This window comes from Ctenopharyngodon idella, chromosome 19 (assembly GCF_019924925.1).
Source record: "Ctenopharyngodon idella isolate HZGC_01 chromosome 19, HZGC01, whole genome shotgun sequence".
Taxonomy (NCBI): Eukaryota; Metazoa; Chordata; class Actinopteri; order Cypriniformes; family Xenocyprididae; genus Ctenopharyngodon; species Ctenopharyngodon idella.
Genome location: NC_067238.1, coordinates 29345800 through 29366115, shown reverse-complemented (window position 1 = coordinate 29366115; position 20316 = coordinate 29345800). Strand labels below are relative to the sequence as shown.

The 20316-nt window shown below is 36.0% G+C and overlaps 1 protein-coding gene across 18 annotated transcripts in view; it reads left to right on the top strand.

Annotated features, from left to right (window-relative positions):
* The window catches only part of trioa (trio Rho guanine nucleotide exchange factor a), a 122614-nt gene that overhangs the window by 80044 nt on the left and 22254 nt on the right, over positions 1–20316 (top strand). For 10 of the 18 annotated variants that reach the window (XM_051871866.1, XM_051871875.1, XM_051871874.1 and 7 more), the window contains 20 exons: positions 3612–3786; positions 5098–5293; positions 5627–5641; positions 5773–5939; positions 6088–6207; positions 7847–8038; positions 8209–8358; positions 9437–9551; positions 12459–12574; positions 14968–15090; positions 15174–15368; positions 16963–17078; positions 17195–17261; positions 17440–17549; positions 17674–17743; positions 17833–17922; positions 18518–18610; positions 18691–18802; positions 18875–19065; positions 19151–19252. In XM_051871866.1, the coding sequence (XP_051727826.1) occupies positions 3612–3786; positions 5098–5293; positions 5627–5641; positions 5773–5939; positions 6088–6207; positions 7847–8038; positions 8209–8358; positions 9437–9551; positions 12459–12574; positions 14968–15090; positions 15174–15368; positions 16963–17078; positions 17195–17261; positions 17440–17549; positions 17674–17743; positions 17833–17922; positions 18518–18610; positions 18691–18802; positions 18875–19065; positions 19151–19252 (2515 nt within the window). The remainder of the gene's footprint in view (positions 1–3611; positions 3787–5097; positions 5294–5626; positions 5642–5772; positions 5940–6087; positions 6208–7846; positions 8039–8208; positions 8359–9436; positions 9552–12458; positions 12575–14967; positions 15091–15173; positions 15369–16962; positions 17079–17194; positions 17262–17439; positions 17550–17673; positions 17744–17832; positions 17923–18517; positions 18611–18690; positions 18803–18874; positions 19066–19150; positions 19253–20316) is intronic. The other 8 variants (XM_051871880.1, XM_051871882.1, XM_051871879.1 and 5 more) reach the window with 1 other exon arrangement.

Here is a 20316-nt window from a genome sequence, read left to right as displayed (position 1 = left end):
TGTTAAAGCTCCGCCCTCTTCTGGAAAGCGGCGGGAGCAGCAGCTCATTTGCATTTTCAAAGGGACAAATTCAAAAACGGCGTGTTTTTGCTCACACCCAAATAGGGGCAAATTTGACAAGCTATAATAAATGATCTGTGGGGTATTTTGAGCTGAAACTTCACAGACACATTCTGGAGACACCAGAGACTTATATTACATCTTGTGAAAGGGGCATTATAGGTCCCCTTTAAGACGGTTCATAAGTCAGTTACATAAAAATGTAGATTTGTCTAATTAAGACTGATTACCCCTAACTAACTACTCATGGGTCGTACTGGTTCTTAAGACACAGTCTTAACATAATGGCTATGTTTATGCAACTGGCCCAATGGAATTGCTAAGTTGAATCAGAATTCTAACCAGTATTGTGTTCGTACTCAAGCAAACATTAGTCATTCTCACTTGAACAAACCTTTGGATGGTTCAAGCACTCTGTTGGCCACTTCCACCAGCACCCACTTTGCATTTGCAATTCTATTCTCTCTTTACATTACTGTAACTCGGTTAGTGTGTATTAGTGCAGCTGTGAAGTTGCGTTATTTGGCTTGATGTCCTGTGTTAGTGCTAACAGTCGGTCACATGTATAATCTGCATGTGGGAAGGACTGCAGCAGCAGAGGAACGTGAAGGCTGAGATTCAGTAAAGCTCAGTGCTTCAGCAGAAAGTTAAGCAGGCGAAGGAGAGAGAACCAGAGGCTGTTTGGAGTGCAGTATCTCAGCCCCCTCAGGGCAGGCTCACCGCTTCGCTTCCAGCCTCTCTCACGTGTTCAGCTCTGCCACATCTCATCAGTGCAACTCTGAATCCCCGACTGCCAGCACTACTGCAGTGGGCTGCACAACACTGCAGAAATATTCAGGGCTTGAGGAATGGTTTGATTCAACCCTTGTGACTGATGATCATTACGTAATAATTGCAATTTTATAATAATGGATTTTAAAGTTTTGGTGAAACATATTTATTGTATTTGAAGTCTGACTGACATGATTCAGGGAAGAAGTGGTTTAACTGTTTTACACAAAAAAGGAAAGATATTATTAGGGTTGTCATTAGATTAAAAAAAAATCAAATTAATTCCATATATCAATAAAAGTTTAAAAAGTTAAATTGTATTTTTTGTTAATATATAATATAAAATATATTGATTTTATTACATATTCTGTTTCATATTGTTTTATATATGAAACTATATTATTACTTTATTTTAGATTCACAATATAACTAGTTCATATCAGTTAATCATTAAGAAAGTAAATCTAAATTCTTATATATATATGTATGTATGTGTGTGTATATATATATATATATATATATATATATATAATGAATTTAGATTTAATTTCTAATTATATTTATATAACTGTATTCTATTTTTATTATATTATATATTTGTAATAAAATTTAAAAACAATTATATAATATAATAATAAAATACATATATATATATATATATATATATATATATATATATATATATATATATATATATATAATTTTTATTAAATATATATAAATAAATAAAACAAATAAAACATTTAACTTTTAATATAGACCCTTACATTTTGAGAAAATAAATAAAATAAAATAAACTTTAGTCTGGATATATATATATCCAGACTAAAGTTTATTTTATTTATTTATTTCTTTTTTTAAAGGAAAGCAGATGAAGACATGTGGCTTGGTTTTCCTCCTCCGCTTGCAAATTGGTCTCTCTCTCTCTCTCTCTCTCTCTCTCTCTCTCTCTCTCTCTCTCTCTCTCTCTCTCTCTCTCTCTCTCTCTCGTTCTCATTCTGCTATTCTCTCTTCCTCTAGTGTCTTACATAATCCTGCTTTCATAACTGCCTAGTTAATTATGCAGAGGTAATACTTAAACCCCAAGAGCCCAGAGGTACAAACAGAAAGGTCCCCAGCTCACACCAACACACAGACTGCCCACACCGCAGAGACATTACGCACTTACACAAGCTCTCTAACACATTCACAAGAGATACCAGGATCTCAGCATCACACTCAGTTACTCACTTTCACTCACTTTTTTGAGCCTGATCCTGGTTGTGTTGAGGTTGTGGATCGGCGTGGAAAGCGTTAATTATTCTGTTATTCCGTAACAAGTCCACTCAGTCACGGAGGCCTTGCAGTATGATAAAAGCACATCACTATGGGAACAGACTTTCCGCAGAGATCCAGCACTGAAGCATCAATTAAATTGAGGTCCTTTATTACCCCGATAACTATGATTTTACTTTATTACACCATTTGTTTTTAATAAGTTTAATCAGAGTTAACCCGCTTGTATCCTCTGAGACGGGATGAAAGGACTCTTCTGTCTTTCTTCTATCCCTTATAGACTCATTTGAAACTGTTGCTTCCTCTTTCTCTTTTCCCCCTTCACCCTCTTGTACAATTATTACTAAAGCTGTCCCTGATAATTAACCTTTTTAATGAAAAGAGGATAATGTTGCATATTTTACATATTATCTTTCCAATGGGCTTGTAATCCTCTCACCCATTCGCAGATAATGCATTTAGGACCATATAATTTCAATTTTTTAATGAATTTATAATCTCATTAGTGCTGGCTTTTTGTTTTATTACATTTAAATTTCAAGCCTGAAGTCATATCCTCTTTCGGGCCCTAATATTTGTCGGTTTTTGTTAGTTTTAGGTTCAGTTATTCTGCTGATCATTTACTTATATCCCACAGAGGTTAGAGCTACAAAATTAAATACAATTTTGCTTTTCAAATCCTATTAGCTCCTTTTCCACAGGCAGGGTGATGGAGACGGTGCTCAATCCATTCCACAAACTGCAACATTTTATGTTGTGTTGTTTGCACGGCATCAGCAGGCACTTTATTTTCTCTTTCCTTGTTAATGAATCAGTCAAACAGATTCATGAATCAGTTCTCCTATAAAATGTGAGTCATTTTTGATCAGAGCTACAAAGTGAAGCAAAGTTTCTACAGCCACTTTACCTTCTCTGTCTATCTTAAATGAAAGTGATTTTATTTAAAAAAAAACATTATTTGATTTGAGAGGTACAGTATGTGTTTTGTGCAGCCTGTGATGGGATAAAGATCCAAATTAGTTTAGTTGATAAAATAGCATCTCAAATGGTGAACATTTGCAACGGTATTTTAAAATCTTAATGTATGTGAACCTCTTTTCAATGAGTCAGTCAAACAGATTCATGAATCCGAATTAAACTCATGATGTATCTGCTCTAACAGCTGACCTATTCAGTACACTGCAAGTCATTTTTGATCCTTACTGATTTCCAAGGTTCCCTGTTTTGACCCCACTCAATCTATGCAGCAGATAATACTCGGGAAGTCCAAATAAAAGCATTGTGTCTGTGTAAACAAGATACCAATAGAGAAAACGGAACTAAAATTCCTCAAATTCCATCAAACTTGGGTTTGAGAATTCCAAACATTCCATTCCATTTTTATTCCACCTTTGATTTTCCCAAAAGACATTATTGTAAGAAGTAAATGTTTCTTCCTGTATCGCCTGCACACACTAGAGCAAATATACCTTTGCTGTAACGGCTCTTGCACTGTCTTCCTGCAGAGACTCGGCCATCTCCAGCAACAAGACCCCTCACAACAGCTCCATCAACCACATTGAGAGCGTCCTGCAGCAGCTGGATGAGGCTCAGGCTCAGATGGAAGAGCTCTTCCAGGAGAGGAAGATCAAACTGGAGCTTTTCCTCCAGCTCAGGATCTTTGAGAGGGACGCCATTGACGTGAGTTCACTGTATATTTGTCTGTAGGGGACAGTATGTGTTTTAAAGGGATAATTGACAGATAAACAAAAATTTTGTCATTATTTACTCACCCTCATGTTGGTTCAAACTTTGAATCCTCATTTATTATATGGGAAGTAGCAGCCAGAACTTTTTGTTACATGAGAGAAAAAGTCATATGGGTTTGGAATAGGGTTGGGTATCGTTTGAATTTCCCGATTCTTATCGATTCCTAATTTCAATTCCAATAAGGTTAAAAAAAAAAAAAAAAAAAAAAAACTTGGGTATCATTCACATTTATTCTTAGTGTTATTGCAAAACATTTCATTGTAGCTAAATATCATGAACAGCAGGACAAAGAACACTTACACAAGGAACTTTTTGCCTGGTTTACAAAAATACCATAGCAAAAACAACTAGCCTACTAACTAGTATTGGTTTCAAGTAAACACTCAGTAATTAAAAAAGAACAAACAAATTAGCAATCGCACAAATAAATACAAATGAACAAAGATATGATTGAAATAAACAGTGTTTTAAGATTTTCAGGTATTCAAATGTGAAATACTGCACTTTAGTCAAGAACAGCGACTGAATTTTCTCTTGTTTGATTAATGTTATTATAGAGATGGCTACAGGAATATTAGGCTGCTGTCACTTTAAGAGCTGCACGGATCCAATAATACTGTATGTGTTTTCTTTATCAACTGTTAATGTTCATTTAAGACATAACAGACTGTTTATGAGGGTATTATAAAAAAATTTGTGCGTCAAAGTGCAAAAAGAGGCGGAAGAGAACTCAGTTCAGTATTGCGCACTATTCAGTATGAGAGGCGGCTTTCTGTGCGCACGTTTTGGATGTGTGCTCAGCACAGAAAACAGTGCACAAGTCTTCTTGCCCTTGAATGGTTTAAAATTGCATAAAAATAGCTTTTTCTGTGCGCTTGAATGGTTTAAAGTCATATTAAATGCTCACAAAGGAATTGATAAGAGGAATCGAAATTTAACCGATTCCAGAAGTAATGACAGAATCCTCATTTTGAGTGAACTATTCCTTAAACTAGGGCAATATTCCCATCAGCACATAGTTAGTGACTCCCTGGTGTCTAATATGATTTGCTAGCAATTAATAAGCAGCAATCTTCAAGGATCTGCCAAGTATGATCTGCACCAAAAAGTGATTACTCTCTCTCCTGCCTGGCAGGACAGGTCACTCTGTTTCTTGTCCTGGGTGATCTCGCTGTGTCTGCCCAGAAGTAATGGCATCTGAGACTCTCAGACTGCACTCATATGTTGTGTCTTATTTTCCAGATTATCTCCGATCTAGACTCATGGAATGAGGAGCTGTCACAGCAGATGAATGACTTTGACACAGAAGACCTGACGCTGGCCGAACAGAGACTGCAGCACCACGCGGATAAAGCCCTGACCATGAACAACCTCGCCTTCCATGTCATCCACCAGGGCCAGGAACTGCTGCAGTATGTCAACGAGGTGCAGGCATCCGGTGAGTCAAACATAATGTAAAATATAATATTTTATTATAGCTATGTGCACTTCTGGTGAACTTTTGAAAGAAATTAATACTTTATTTCAGCAAGGATGCATTACACTGATCAAAAGTGACAGTAAAGACATTTATAATGTTACAAAAGATTTCTATTTCTTATGAATGCTGTCCTTTTGAACTTTCTATTTATCAGAGAACTGAAAAATAATATAAGTCTTCTCAGCATTGATCAGCACCAAATCAGCATATTATTGATTTCTGAAGACTATTTTAAATATTGCTGTTTTTTAACTGTTTTTTCTTTTCTTTTCTGTTTTTTTCCCACCCCAGAAAAATGCTGTCTTGGTGAACATATGAATATTTTTTTCCATTTAACTTCAACGGTCCCAAAACAAGTTTTCAGTCCAATGGCTTCATGATGTTCGTTATGGAATAAAATGAGAGCTAAGAATGTGGCTTTTCTTCACGTTTTCCAGGTGTCGAGTTGCTGTGTGACCGTGATGTGGACATGGCCACCCGTGTTCAGGATCTACTGGAGTTTCTACATGAGAAGCAACAAGAGCTGGATGTGGCCGCAGAGCAGCACCGCAGACACCTGGAGCAGTGTGTGCAACTGCGCCACCTACAGGCAGAAGTCAAACAGGTAATGCACAGGCTATTTTCAGAAAGGAATACTTGCTTACTGCATACTGCTCAGTATGTACTTAATACTGCCTACTGTTTTTGAAAATGCTATATTACACTGCACTGATGTGTCGATTTGTCTTTGTTAATATCTCTGCGTGTTGCAGGTTCTGGGTTGGATCCGTAATGGTGAATCAATGCTGAATGCTGGACTGATTACGGCCAGTTCCCTTCAAGAAGCAGAGCAGCTGCAGAGAGAGCATGAGCAGTTCCAGCATGCAATCGAGGTCAAACCTTTTCCTTGTTAATATTTTCTCATTTTTCACCATTTCCCTGCCTTATTCTTATCATAGACCCTTAATTATTGTCAGCATTCAACTATGGGCACTTTTTGAACTGTGGACCACAAAAATAAACTCACTTTTCACACTACTACTTTTTAATTTGTATACTAACAATGACCAACAGCGAAGTCTCTTTTTTTGGTCTTTTTTTTTTTTTTTTTTTTTTTTTTTTCTGAACCGACAAATGTCATTTCCACCACATGTCAGTTTATGTATTATGTTTAACACCATTCTATGGTGCAAATAATATTTGATAAATTTCTGAAATTAAACAGCTGACTCTTTTGTCTCGCTAAGGCTAATTTCATACCTAGCATTTATGTGTCCTAAATACAGTTAAATTATATTTTCTCAATTTATTTCTCAATAGTTTTATAAATCACGGCGTGTTTGGAAATTGACGCATGATAAAGAGATTCTGTGATATTTTGAGTTACATTTTACCCTTTTTTTCTTTTTTTTTTTTTTTTTTTTTTTTTTCCCATATACCATATCTCATATTTCTCAACTGTTCACTCACACTGTTACTTCATTAGTACAATAACTTTTGGAAAAAATATATATGTTATTATATAATACTGTATGTGACTACACCACAAATGAGGAACAGATGTTCACTCTTTGTTTGAATTATCATAGTTTTAAACATTTTTATAACTTTTAAAATACTTTTTATACTTTTTTTATAGTTTACCAGTAAGATTTTATAGGGTCAGTAAGATTTTTTTTTTTTGAAAGAAATTAATATGGTTATGCAACAAAGACAGTGATCAAAAGTGACAGTAAGACATTTATAATGTTCCAAAATGCTGTTCTTTTGGACTTTTATATTCATCAAATAATCCTGAATAAAAGTATTATGATTTCCACAAAAATATACAACATTGATAATAGTAAGAAATGTTTCTTAAGCAGCAAATCAGCATATCAGAATCATTTCTGAAGGATCATGTGACACTGAAAACTGGAGTAATGATGCTGAAAATTCAGCTTTGATCACAGGAGTAAATTACATTTTAAAACATATTCACATAGAAAAAAAGTTATTTTAAATTGTAATAATTTTTTACAATATTACTGTTTTTACTGTATTTTTGATCAAATAAATGCAGCCTTGGTGAGCATAAGAGCAAAAACGTGTATATGAAAAATGAAGGCATTGTACAAGTAAAAATCAGCCCTTTGAATTTAAAAGTGTAGGAGAAACACAGCAACACAAATCTGTTTATCTGCATCTCAAGCTCAGAGATGATCCTGACATGACCTGATCCTCATGTGCTCCTGCTTTCCACTTCCCCTCCTTTAATGAAGAACCAGGATAACATCAGATCTGCTGTCACTGTATCACTCTTGGGAACCTGAAGGCACAAAGACTGCCTATCAGCAGAGTCTTCTCATTTCCTCCAACCGTCAGACTCCCATTCTAGCTGTTTCTGTACTGAATACTCGTCTACAAAGTATGGACAACTATCAGTTGTATCTTAGCCTCCGTTGTTTTAAGCCATCTGACTCCTGCCCTATTCTGTTGTGTTAGTCTTTGTTTTTGTGTCTTATCTGACATGTTTTCTCCTCCTCTCCATAGAAAACCCATCAGAGCGCCCTACAGGTCCAGCAGAAAGCCGAGGCCCTGCTGCAGGCTAATCACTACGACATGGACATGATCCGAGACTGTGCAGAGAACGTGGCCTCCCACTGGCAGCAGCTCATGCTGAAGATGGAAGACCGGCTCAAGCTGGTCAATGCATCCGTGGCCTTCTATAAGACCTCCGAACAGGTCGGTAGAAGAGTTTGGGTGACGGACGTGTCACAAGTTACTAAGTAATAGAGTAATATAATGATATCTACTGATCAACCAACATTCAGGACTTTTTTTATAATTCATATTGTAATAATTTTAAAAGGCCAGCAGGCAGTTGAAGGCTCATCTTCCTGTCTGTGCTGTAGGTATGTAGTGTTTTGGAGAGTCTGGAGCAGGAGTACAAGCGTGAGGAGGACTGGTGCGGAGGAGCGGACAAACTCGGGCCCAACTGTGAAACCGACCACGTCAGCCCCATGATCAGCAAGCACCTGGAGCAGAAAGAGGCCTTCCTCAAGGTAACATATCCGAGCCCAGAAGGACACATGTCCTTAAAATGTCTTAAAGGGATAGTTCAACCAAAAATGAAAATTCTGTCATCATTTACTCACCCTCAGGTTGTAAATGACCGGTATGAATTGTTTTATCTGCTGAACACAAAAGAAGATATTTTAAAGAATGTCAATAACCAAACAGTTGATGGACCCCATTGACTTCCATAGTATTTTTCCCCCCCCATACTATGGAAGTCAATGGGGTTCATCAACTGTTTGGTTACTCACATTCTTCAAAATATCTTCTTTTGTGTTCAGCAGAAAAAAGAAATTTATACAGGTTTGGAACAACATAAGGGTGAGTAAATGACAGAATTTTCATTTTTGGGTGAACTATCCCTTTAAATTTAGTTTTTCTCAAATTTAAGGTAATTTAAATACCTTACATGCTTAATTACCATTTCAATAGGTCTTAATTAAAATATTAAATAAATTAAAAGGTAAAAGCGTTGCGTTGTCGCTCGTTCTACAGGCTTGTGCTTTTTGAGCAGTTTGCAATCACTGAATAGCCCACATTTTGTGCTAAGCAATTGTTTTGATCTACTGTTGATAAATTATGACAATATTTACTGGTGTTTCTTTTCATATTACCTCCGTATAATGCAAAGTAAAACAAAGTAGTGTTTACAAGCGCAGCTCTGCTTTGTTTACAGAAAAAAAAGAATAATTTATCTAGATAGTATCTAGAATAATATATATATATATATATATATATATATATATATATATATATATATATATATATATATATATATATACATACATACATACATACATATGATTTTTCTTAAAAAATGGTTCTGAAAATGTATCTGAAATGTGAGGTTTATAATTTTATAGAACTTTGTTTTTGTCAAAACTTGTATTATTTGGACAGTAAATCAGTGATTTATGGTTTAGGATGTTACCATAAACATTGACCTACATTCCCCCAGTATGATACTATTTTTATTTGTCCAGGCCTTAAAAAGTCTTAAAAAGTCTTGATTTTGAACCCCCTGTAGATGCTTGTGTAATTTCTGCGTTGCTCTCTGTGTTTCAGGCATGCACCTTGGCCAGGCGAAATGCCGATGTGTTCCTGAAGTACATGCACAGAAACAGTGTCAGCATGCCGGGGATGCTGAGTCACGTCAAAGCACCAGAGCAGCAGGTCAAAAGTGAGTCATGGCCCACAGCTTTACATCAAAACGGTCCGAATAATGACTCAGAAATGTCACATTAAAGGGTTAGTTCACCCAAAAATGAAAATTATGTTATTTATTACTCACCCTCATGTCGTTCCACACCCGTAAGACCTTCATTCATCTTCGGAACACAAATTAAGATATTTTTGATTAAATCCGATGGCTCAGTGAGGCCTGCATTCACAGCAATGACATTTCCTCTCTCAAGATCCATAAAGGTACTAAAAACATATTTAAATCAGTTCATGCGAGTTTAGTCAAAAAAAAACAAAATATTTTTCTTTTAAACAGTATAGTGATGGGCCGATTTCAAAACACTGCTTCGGAGCTTTACGAATCGAATCAGCAGTGTTTTGAAATCGGTCCATCACTATACTGTTAAAGTCGTTATTTTGTTTTTTAGAATATTTAAAATATTCTCGTCGCTTTATAATATTAAGGTAGAACTACTGAACTCGCATGAACTGATTTAAATATGTTTTTAGTACCTTTATGGATCTTGAGAGAGGAAATGTCATTGCTGGGAATGCAGGCCTCACTGAGCCATCGGATTTAATCAAAAATATCTTAATTTGTGTTCTGAAGATGAATGAAGGTCTTACGGGTGTAGAACGACATGAGGGTGAGTTATTAATGACATTACTTCATTTTTGGGTGAGCTAACCCTTTAAGGATAATGGTAACATTTTATAATAGTCTCATTTGTCGACATTAGTTAATGCATTATTTAACATGAACTCACTGTATATTTTTACAGTGTTTATTAACCTTTGTCAATGTTTATAGAAATGTTCATGTATGTTAGTTCACACTCACAGTGCATTAGCTAATGTTAACAGATACAATTTTTGACCTTAAAAATGTACAAATCCCAAGAATAACATTAGCTATGATTAATGTTATGCTGTGGAACTATTGTTTTTGGTGACTTTAACAAAAGAAAGTGTTACCAGGATAATATACTGTCAGACTGTACATTATCCTGCTTATAACACAGGTATGTACCAAATATAGTAATAAATGAACAGGAAGTATTTATTTTAGTGTAAATTATCTTATTTTGTGAGAAAGAGAAGGCTGTGAATTGATACGAGACGTCGCTGGGTAACAATCAGTTACACAGTTAAGTGGACATTATGCAAAAATATTTGACTGTAGAATACCACAACTGACCAATCAGAATCAATCATTCCATAGAGACATATAATAAACACATGGTGTCTGTAGTATTTCAAACCACAAGGCTACAGATGCTGCCTCTCCGCATGTTTTCCTCTTATTTACCAGTCTTCCCTCTGCTGCCTCTCTGGGGACATGACAAAACACAGTCTGTCTTCCCTATAGGGGTTTAGCTACAGTGCTTGTTGATCGTACATTGTACATACATTCTGAAATAGCTCTGTTTCACCATCTAGTGGCCGACCTGTATGCTGCACCCTCACTGAGTTTCAGCAGCTGGCCCACTTTGGCCCACTTTAGCCCAGTTTAGGATGTGTGCATTGTGAATGCGGCCCTGTTCTGTTCTGTTCTGTTCTGAGTGTGCTTACAATGACTCAGATAAGGAAAGCATAAATGGGTCAGGCCTCCGCCGCACAGAGATGGCAGCTTATTGGAGAATGGTGGCAGTGTTACTCCACTGGGAATAGTCCCTTTACCTACATGCCGCACACACACGCACACACACACACACACACACACACACACACACATACACACACACACACACACACAACACTGTAAAGTGCATCCACTGGTATAGAGGTTTTATCTTTAGTGCTGTCATTTTAGCATTCATTTTGCCAAATTATTAATGTAAAAGTAATTAAATTTATAGATGTGTACATTAAATTTTCTTTTTAAAATCAAGTATAATTATGTAAATATCATTTTACCAGATAAGCTATTTAGTTGTATAATAATAATAATAATAATGTATTTCCTACCATCAGAGCAATTTAAGATTCAATTATCCACTTAATTTATAATTTTGTAATAAAAAAATTAAAATGTTAAATTTATGTAAAAAAAAAAAAATATATATATATATATATATATATATATATATATTTTAATTAAATATACATGGATTCTATCATATTATAATAATAATAATAATAATAATAATAGTAATACATATATTATTATTGTTGTTGTTATTGTTGTTATTCTTTTACTACCATGAGTGGAGTGCAATTCAAGCAGTACAATTACCCATTTAATTTATAATTCTATGATTAAATAAATTTTGTTTTATTAATGTAAAAATAATGATTTTAATATACATGAATTTTATACAATAATAATAGAAGTATGTGTGTGTGTGTGTGTGTGTGTGTGTGTGTATGTGTATATATATGAAATTTAAACAATATAATTCAAGAAATAAACAATATATTGACTTAAAAAGCAACACTTTGTCTATTCAGTGATTTACCTGTCTGCCACAATAATAGTTTGAATATAAGCACTAATGTCTGGTCAAAATGGAGTGAATCACCTTTTTAAAGTAACTTGACATGTCAAATAAAGATTGACATTGTTACGCCAGTAGGTGGCGACAAGTGACTGTTAAAAAATGTATTTGTCTTTGAATCATTCAATCAAGAGATTTGCTTAAAACGCTGATTAATCCAGTAATGAAACAAGTATGAAACGAGTATCGCTTTATGAGTAGGTCATTGAATCATTCATTCAGACCGCTGTCTTTTCAGAATTGTGGGAGAATCGTGATCTTTATTTTAAACAAATGAAATCACGTTTCTCAGTTTATCCAGAATTGTGCAGCTCTAAGGATGATTTTAGTGACAAACAATAGTGGTTAAAGATCTGGTCTGGTGTTCAAATACAAGTGTGCATCATGCTTAATGTGTGATTTTGTAGATATCCTGAATGAGTTGCTGCAAAGGGAGAATCGGGTCCTGCACTTCTGGACCATGAGGAAGAGGAGGCTGGACCAGTGTCAGCAGTATGTGGTGTTTGAACGCAGTGCCAAACAGGTTTGATGTCTCTCTCTTTCTCCATCTGTTCCTTTTGATGTCTGATCAGTCTGATTATTCGGCTTTTCTTGGCCCAAGCCTGAGACTGACAGACTTGTGTCTCACTGCCATGCCTCTATTTAAGATGTACTGAGACTTTAAATTATTTACCTTTTTCTTCTTCTGTTTGTATGCGTGTGTTCGGATGTGCATGTCTTCATATGCCATAGCATGTCTATTCAGTTCACTCCTGTGGCTGGTTGCATAAGCTGCTTAGACTAGACTTACAAGTTAGTCATCTACTTTTTTTTTCCTTTAAAACTGGTAATAATTTGAGACATTTAGATAAAAATGTAGATCGGTCTAATTTGAATCTGAAAAATAAGACTTATGTTATTACACCCCGGTTAACTGCTAGTTGTTCAGACTAGTTCTTAACAATGCAGCTGGCCGCTGTGCTGGTTTAGTCATGTGAAAGCTGTGTTTTTACACAGTGGTTCTCAACTGGATTTACTTTATGACCAGATTATACATTGGACATCAAGTACCAGGGCATAAAGTAAACGAAAATCAAACATTGAAATTCATTATTACCATAAACTGCACAGAGAAACTTGACAATTTTGAAAACGCATAAAAAGCAGCACTTGTGTTTTTGTTTTATTTTTTGCCTTTTTGGCATGTTTTGATTTGTTTCTTTTTGTTTGAATAGTGTTTGAATAGTCAGTGTTATTTTTGGATAATCACATAAACAATAAATAAATGGGAAAGGCCTGTTTATTAAAATATCATAAACATGCACATATTTATACACTACTGTTTGGGATCAGTAAGATTTATTAATGCTTTTATTCAGCAAGGATGCATTAAATGAATCAAAATGAACAATAAGACACGTATAATGATACAAAAGACAAGTTGCAATTTATTTTTTAGCATTTAGAATTGCTTTACCTTGCTGTCTGAGACACACTTGTTAAAGGGTCATGAAACCGTAAAACACATTTTTTGAGATGTTAACCGATATGTACAGGTTGCACATCAATGAAAACAATAGCACTCATAATGTTTATTATTAAGGGAAAAGTCTCTTTTTTTTTTTTTTTTTCTTTTTTTTTTTAAATACATTTTTCAAAGCCATTTACTGATTTTTTTTTTTTTTTTTTTTTTTTTTTTTTTTTTTAAAGCAAAGTTTAACGAACGTCACAAAAAGTGAAGTATATGCGTTAATTTGGAGTGGTGATTGGCTGCCATGGTGAGTTTGCGTCTACGTCAACATTTTCTGAGCTTTTCTCTGCATTATTCATGAGAATGAACTTTTAATCCAATCATTACGCTGTATTTTGCATGAAGATCGCATTACATCAGAGAATTCGAATATCACAAAAGACTGTTCGTTCACCTCCGCCTGTTCAGCTTTGTGCTGTAGTCTTTCGGACAAATGTGTCGTAAGTCTATGTTTCCTCAGTACAGTAACACAAAAGTGTTTGCATTTTCCCCACGATGCAGTCAGAGCTGGAGTGTGACTACCAACACGTGGGAAATATTACTGTAACATTATTTAAAACATAACAACACTTGTATGAGCAGCGGTTTCTGCACAGATGAGTTTTACAACACTCACAACACGGATCACAGCTCATATCCCGACCGGAGCAAGTGTCTTTCAAGTTTTTATGGACATATTTCACATACTCTCCTGCTCCAAACATGAACCATGTATGCGTACATATTTCATCATGTCTTCTTCAAATGAAATATATATGTGCAAATAAGGACCCTGATACAGCGTGATCATGAACGCGATGACACGATGAATTATTCTGATACACAGAAGACAATGATGTAGACCGAAAATTCAAAGAAGAATGGACAAAAAGTAACTATGCCTTTATTCTTTCTGTGCTAAACTAATGTGTCGTGTTCAGAGACTGTAGTGCTCGTAAACGTACTGAAAATATTAAGACCTTTTCTTCCTCATTTTTCATAGACCAATAGCTCTGAAAAGTTACAATGCAGATTTTTTATATATTTCTAAGAATTTATCAGAACGTATTTGATTTGTTCATGATAGTTGTTAGTAGTCTCTAATAATAAGATTTTTGTGAGTTTGTTGTCATAGGATTGTTTTTTTTAAAATACATCAAGGTGCCCCCAACTCTGTTGTTTATTTGTTTGTTTTCCCCCCGCTCACATTTAAATATTCATTTGTCTGTATAATGAGTGTGTTGTAGGTCTGTGCTTGATTGGTTGTTGTCTCCCCTCTTCCCACCCTCAACACTTTTCCACAGCTTTACACACCTGTTTCTTGAGTCTTTTTCAAATCTGAGGTGTGAACAAGCAGTACTTAAACAGGGTGGCTTCATGACACTTCAACAATCAGCATTTTAACGTGTTTCTTTCTCATTGTCCAGGCTCTGGAGTGGATCCACGACACCGGTGAGTTCTATCTGTCCACACACACCTCCACGGGCTCCAGCATCCACCACACACAGGAGCTGCTGAAGGAGCACGAGGACTTCCACATCACAGCCAAGGTACAACATCAAAACAGCGATGACCTGGGCGGCACCTTTAACTCTGCAGTTACGTAACGCTGATTCTGTCCCTGTGTCCTCAGCAAACCAAAGAGCGGGTGAAGCTGCTGATACAGTTGGCAGATGGGTTCTGTGATAAGGGCCACTCCCACGCCGCTGAGATTAAGAAATGGGTCACGGCCGTGGACAAACGTTATCGAGACTTCTCCCTTCGCATGGACAAGTATCGCACGTCTCTGGAGAAAGCCCTCGGCATCTCTTCAGACTCGAACAAAGCAGTATGTTGTTTTCTTCTCGTAATATTGTGATATTTGATCATACCACATTCTCATGAGTGCACATGGTTTAGAGCAGGGGTGTCAAACATACGGCCCACGACGATGTCTAATCCGGCCCGGGGGATGATTTGAACAATAATAGAAAATAGAGATGCACCGGTCAACCGGCCATAAATGGTTTGTTTTATTTTGGCCGATCTCTATTCCGGACTTGCACACAAACTGCTTTGCAATAATTTCCCAAATGATTTTATATGAATGTATCTATAAAAGGGAACTGACTTCAGAATAGTTTTGATGGCATTTTCTTGTCCGCTTACCTCCATATAAAGTAGTGTTTATAAGCGCAGCACTGTTTTGTGTACAGCTGTAAACAACTGACAGAGAGTGAATTTGCGTTTTCATTCAGTCCGTCTGCTGTTTTTGTTTTGTGCAGTTTTCACAGAGCAGTGTTTTTCTAGTTTTATTATTTTGTAGTTTGTATGGTTAATATTAATGTAGGCTACTTGTCAGCGCACTGTTTAAAAAAGGTCATTCGGCCCGCACATGGTTACTTCCCTCATCCGGCCCTCAGCCTAAAATGAGTTTGACACCCCTGGTTTAGAGCCATAATCTGGACAAATGGTTCAATCATCAAATGCCCTATATTTTGAAGTAGGCTGTTAGCAGATACAATAACTATACATTAAGCATCAAAAAAACAGAATAGTTTTACAAGATTCACAGCTATTGGAATATTCATGTCTCTTCTGGAATTGCCGTTTATTATTATACAATTACATTTTTATTACACTGTTTAATTGTAATCGTGTCATTAATGTCCGTAACAATGACACAAGAACACAATGAATTGCAAACTATTATAGTATTTATTAATATTTTGAATTAGCATTTAATTTTATATTTTCAGTTTATATTTATATTTTCAGTTATACGTTGAGTTTTTTTTACAATTTTATTTTGCTTAAATTTATATTTATTTCAGTTTTAGTTTTAGCAATTTGGTAACTTTTTTTTTTTCTAAGGTGACGTAGTTACGTGTTATTATGCATAATTACAGGTAACTAACTCTAACCCTAGTTGTAACTCTATAGTAAGTACATGTAGTTAATTTATATTTCTTAGTGCTTATTTGAGTAAGTAAAATGTAATAACGTCACCTGTAACTTATTTTAATACAGTTTAAATTTTTCATTGAATGTTTATAGTTATTTAGTTTCAGCTTTATTTCAGTTTAACAAAAATGTTAGCATTTTTAATAGTTTTTGTTTATAACAAACCTGTTAATAACACTACTTTTTACAACTGCTGGTATCTGATATCACCAAAAATTACCTCTGTTTGGACAGATATTGCAGTGGATGTTCAGAATAAGGTGCTAGAATACTACTGCCATGTGGCATCTGTTGTAATCAGATTTCCTGAAACCAGATTATTTACTTGATGATGTTATTGCAGGGGGTTAGCATGCAAGCTTATTCCAGTTAATATCAGAATATTTTTGTGCATGTAAACATAGTCAGTGAGAATCGTTCTGCGAGAAATATGCAGTCAGAAGTCTGTGGGACTAAAACAAGTTGTTTTTCATTTCCAGAGTAAAGACCTGCAGTTGGACATCATCCCAGCCAGTGCTCCAGGGTCAGAGGTCAAACTCAGAGACGCTGCCCACGAGCTTAACGAAGAGAAGCGAAAGTCCGCCCGCAGGAAGGAGTATGTCTTATTTACTGTTACCCTTTGACCAAATGGTCACTGAAATATTCAAAGAATTCTTGGACTTTTAGATGGAGACAGATCTACTTATTCTGATTTGTTTTCCATTTTTATAGCTTCATCATGGCTGAGCTGATCCAGACAGAAAAAGCTTATGTGCGAGACTTGCGAGAGTGCATGGACGTGAGTATTTGATTATATATTAGTGTGTTTTGGCTCAGTCATTAAAAAAGTGTTTTTTAAGGCCACTATTTGGATCTTTCGTCATGAAATAATATGGAAATTCAAAGCAAAACATGAGAAAAATTACGTCAGACTATGATTTAAATAAATCTATCAATTTAAATCTTTATTCATCCAGACATATCTTTGGGAGATGACCAGTGGCGTAGAGGAGATCCCACCAGGGATCGTCAACAAAGAGCACATCATTTTTGGGAACATGCAGGACCTCTACGAGTTCCATCACAAGTGAGTTCACTTGTAACACAAATGCTTTAAGTCTGAATCCATCCTCCCTTTAGGCATCCAGTAAATTAGTTTCCTGTCCTCCAAAAGTGACTCATGTGTATCGTTCCTCTATATCTGTCACCAGTATATTCCTCAAAGAGCTGGAGAAGTACGAGCAGCTTCCTGAAGATGTGGGCCACTGTTTTGTGACCTGGGTGAGTAGAGTTAATTGTGTTTGAATATTAATATTGTATCTGCTGCTTTCAGATCATTAAAATGCCTTATGTGTCTTATGTTTCTGCAGGCTGATAAGTTCCAGATGTATGTGAACTACTGCAAGAACAAACCAGACTCCACTCAGCTTATTCTTGAACATGCTGGAGGATACTTTGATGTGAGAAATGTTTCTGTTATGATTAAAGGATTAGTTCACTTCAGAATTCAGATTTCCTGATAATTTACTCACCCCCATGTCATCCAAGATGTTTGTGCCTTTCTTTCTTCAGTCGAAAAGAAATTAAGGTTTTTCTCCATATAGTGGACTTCAATGGGGACCAACAGGTTGAAGGTCTAAACTGCAGTTTCAATGCAGCTTCAAAGGGCTCTACACGATCCCAGACGAGGAATAAGGGTCTTATCTAGCAAAATGACCGATCGTTTCTCTAGATAAGACCCTTATTCCTCGGCTGGGATCGTGTTGAGCCCTTTGAAGCTGCACTGAAACTGCAGTTTGGACCTTCAACCTGTTGGTCCCCATTGAAGTCCACTATATGTAGAAAAATCCTGGAATGCTTTCCTCAAAAACCTTAATTTCTTTCCGACTGAAGAAAGAAAGGCATAAACATCTTGTATGACATGGGGGTGAGTAAATTATCAGGAAATTTGAATTCTGAAGTGAACTAATCCTTTAATGAATTGCATTAATTTTGAACATTTGTGTCTTCCTGTCAGTGGCCAATTGTGAAAGTGTATTGATGTTCCTGTTACAGGAAATCCAGCAGAGGCATCGTCTGGCCAACTCTATCTCATCATACCTCATCAAACCTGTTCAGAGAATAACCAAGTACCAGCTGCTCCTCAAGGTAAAAACATTTCGGATTCATCCCGAGAACTCGTGTGATTTAGAAGCTCAGTTGTAATTCGAGTCGGTTTGTGTTTGTAGGAGCTCCTGACATGTTGCGAGGAAGGGAAAGGTGAAATCAAGGATGGCCTGGAGGTCATGCTAAGTGTTCCTAAGAGAGCCAACGATGCCATGCACTTGAGCATGCTGGAAGGTGAGCGGACACACATAGACATGCAAACACACAAATGAAGTGGATGCAACAATTTACACTGAATGTCTTTAGGGTTTGATGAGAACATCGAGTCCCAGGGAGAACTGATCCTGCAGGAGGCGTTCCAGGTGTGGGATCCCAAGACCCTGATCCGTAAGGGACGGGAACGTCACCTGTTCCTCTTCGAGATGTCACTGATCTTCAGCAAGGAGGTTAAAGACTCCAATGGCAGGAGCAAGTACATCTACAAGAGCAAGCTTTTTGTAAGTTTCACAGCAGGGTTAAAGCGCTACAACATCTTTTTATGCAGTGGATCTGATTGTTTTAAATGCTTTGTTCTGACTGCAGACCTCTGAACTGGGTGTTACTGAGCACGTAGAAGGAGATCCATGTAAATTTGCACTGTGGGTTGGGCGGACCCCAACTTCAGACAACAAGATTGTCCTCAAGGTGACTCTCTCTCTCTTGCTCTGTTGAAAAGCATGGCACTGTTTTGCTCTAGCTTTCTACGTCGCATTTCTGTGTAGCTTGTGCACTTTAACAAGTAAAGGGTGAATATTTGTGAAATCCACATATTCAGTGTGAAGACTCTTGCCACGAAAATAATTTACTACCTCAGTTTGTAAAAGCAAGCTAAAAAAACTGTTGACAAAAATGCATTTACAATTGAAGTCTATGGGGCAACTGCATTTTTGCTTGCTTTTACAAACTGATAGAAGAATGTCAATTATTTTCTGTAGTAATGGACAGCATGCCACAGATTATGTTGATGTTATTTAACGTTACTTTATTAAAAATCTCAGGCTGATCATAAAGAGACTTTTAGCGAAAACAAGAATGAATCTGTATCAAACCTTGACACTGATTATAGGGGAAGATCTGAGCACTCGCATCTCTGGTTTGACTGCATGCTAAAAAAAAAAATGGCAAGGAAATCAAAAAAAACAAAAACAAGAGTAGTCTCTACTGGTGGTGACACATGTGCATTGCAAATGGCTTCTGTCTCACAGTAACGGTTAATTTCCTGCATGCTGCTTTCAAACTGTAAAGCTACTGTTTAAAACTTTCTTCAGCGAAGTGTGTCTAAATTGCAGTTATTTACTGTCAGTTTATATGTGGTTTACTGTATGTCATATCAGCCAAAGAAAAATTCTCTGCTTAAATCTGTCATATATATTATGTGGGGGGTATATATAAAAGAAAGTGTATATAATAGAACTTTTTATAATAAAAAAAATAAGTATATAAACTACTATATATATATATATATATATAATATAATATAATTAGGGGTGTAATGGTACACAAACATGACGGTTCGGTATGTACCTTGGTATTGAAGTCACGGTTCGGTATGGGTGCGGTACAGCAGGGGGAGCAAACTAAACATAAAATTAAGACATTACTAACAGGTAACATAAATATAATGAATATATTTACTAATATATATTAATGAATATATACTCAATATACTGAATATATAAGCTAATATAGTGCATATATTTAGTGAAATG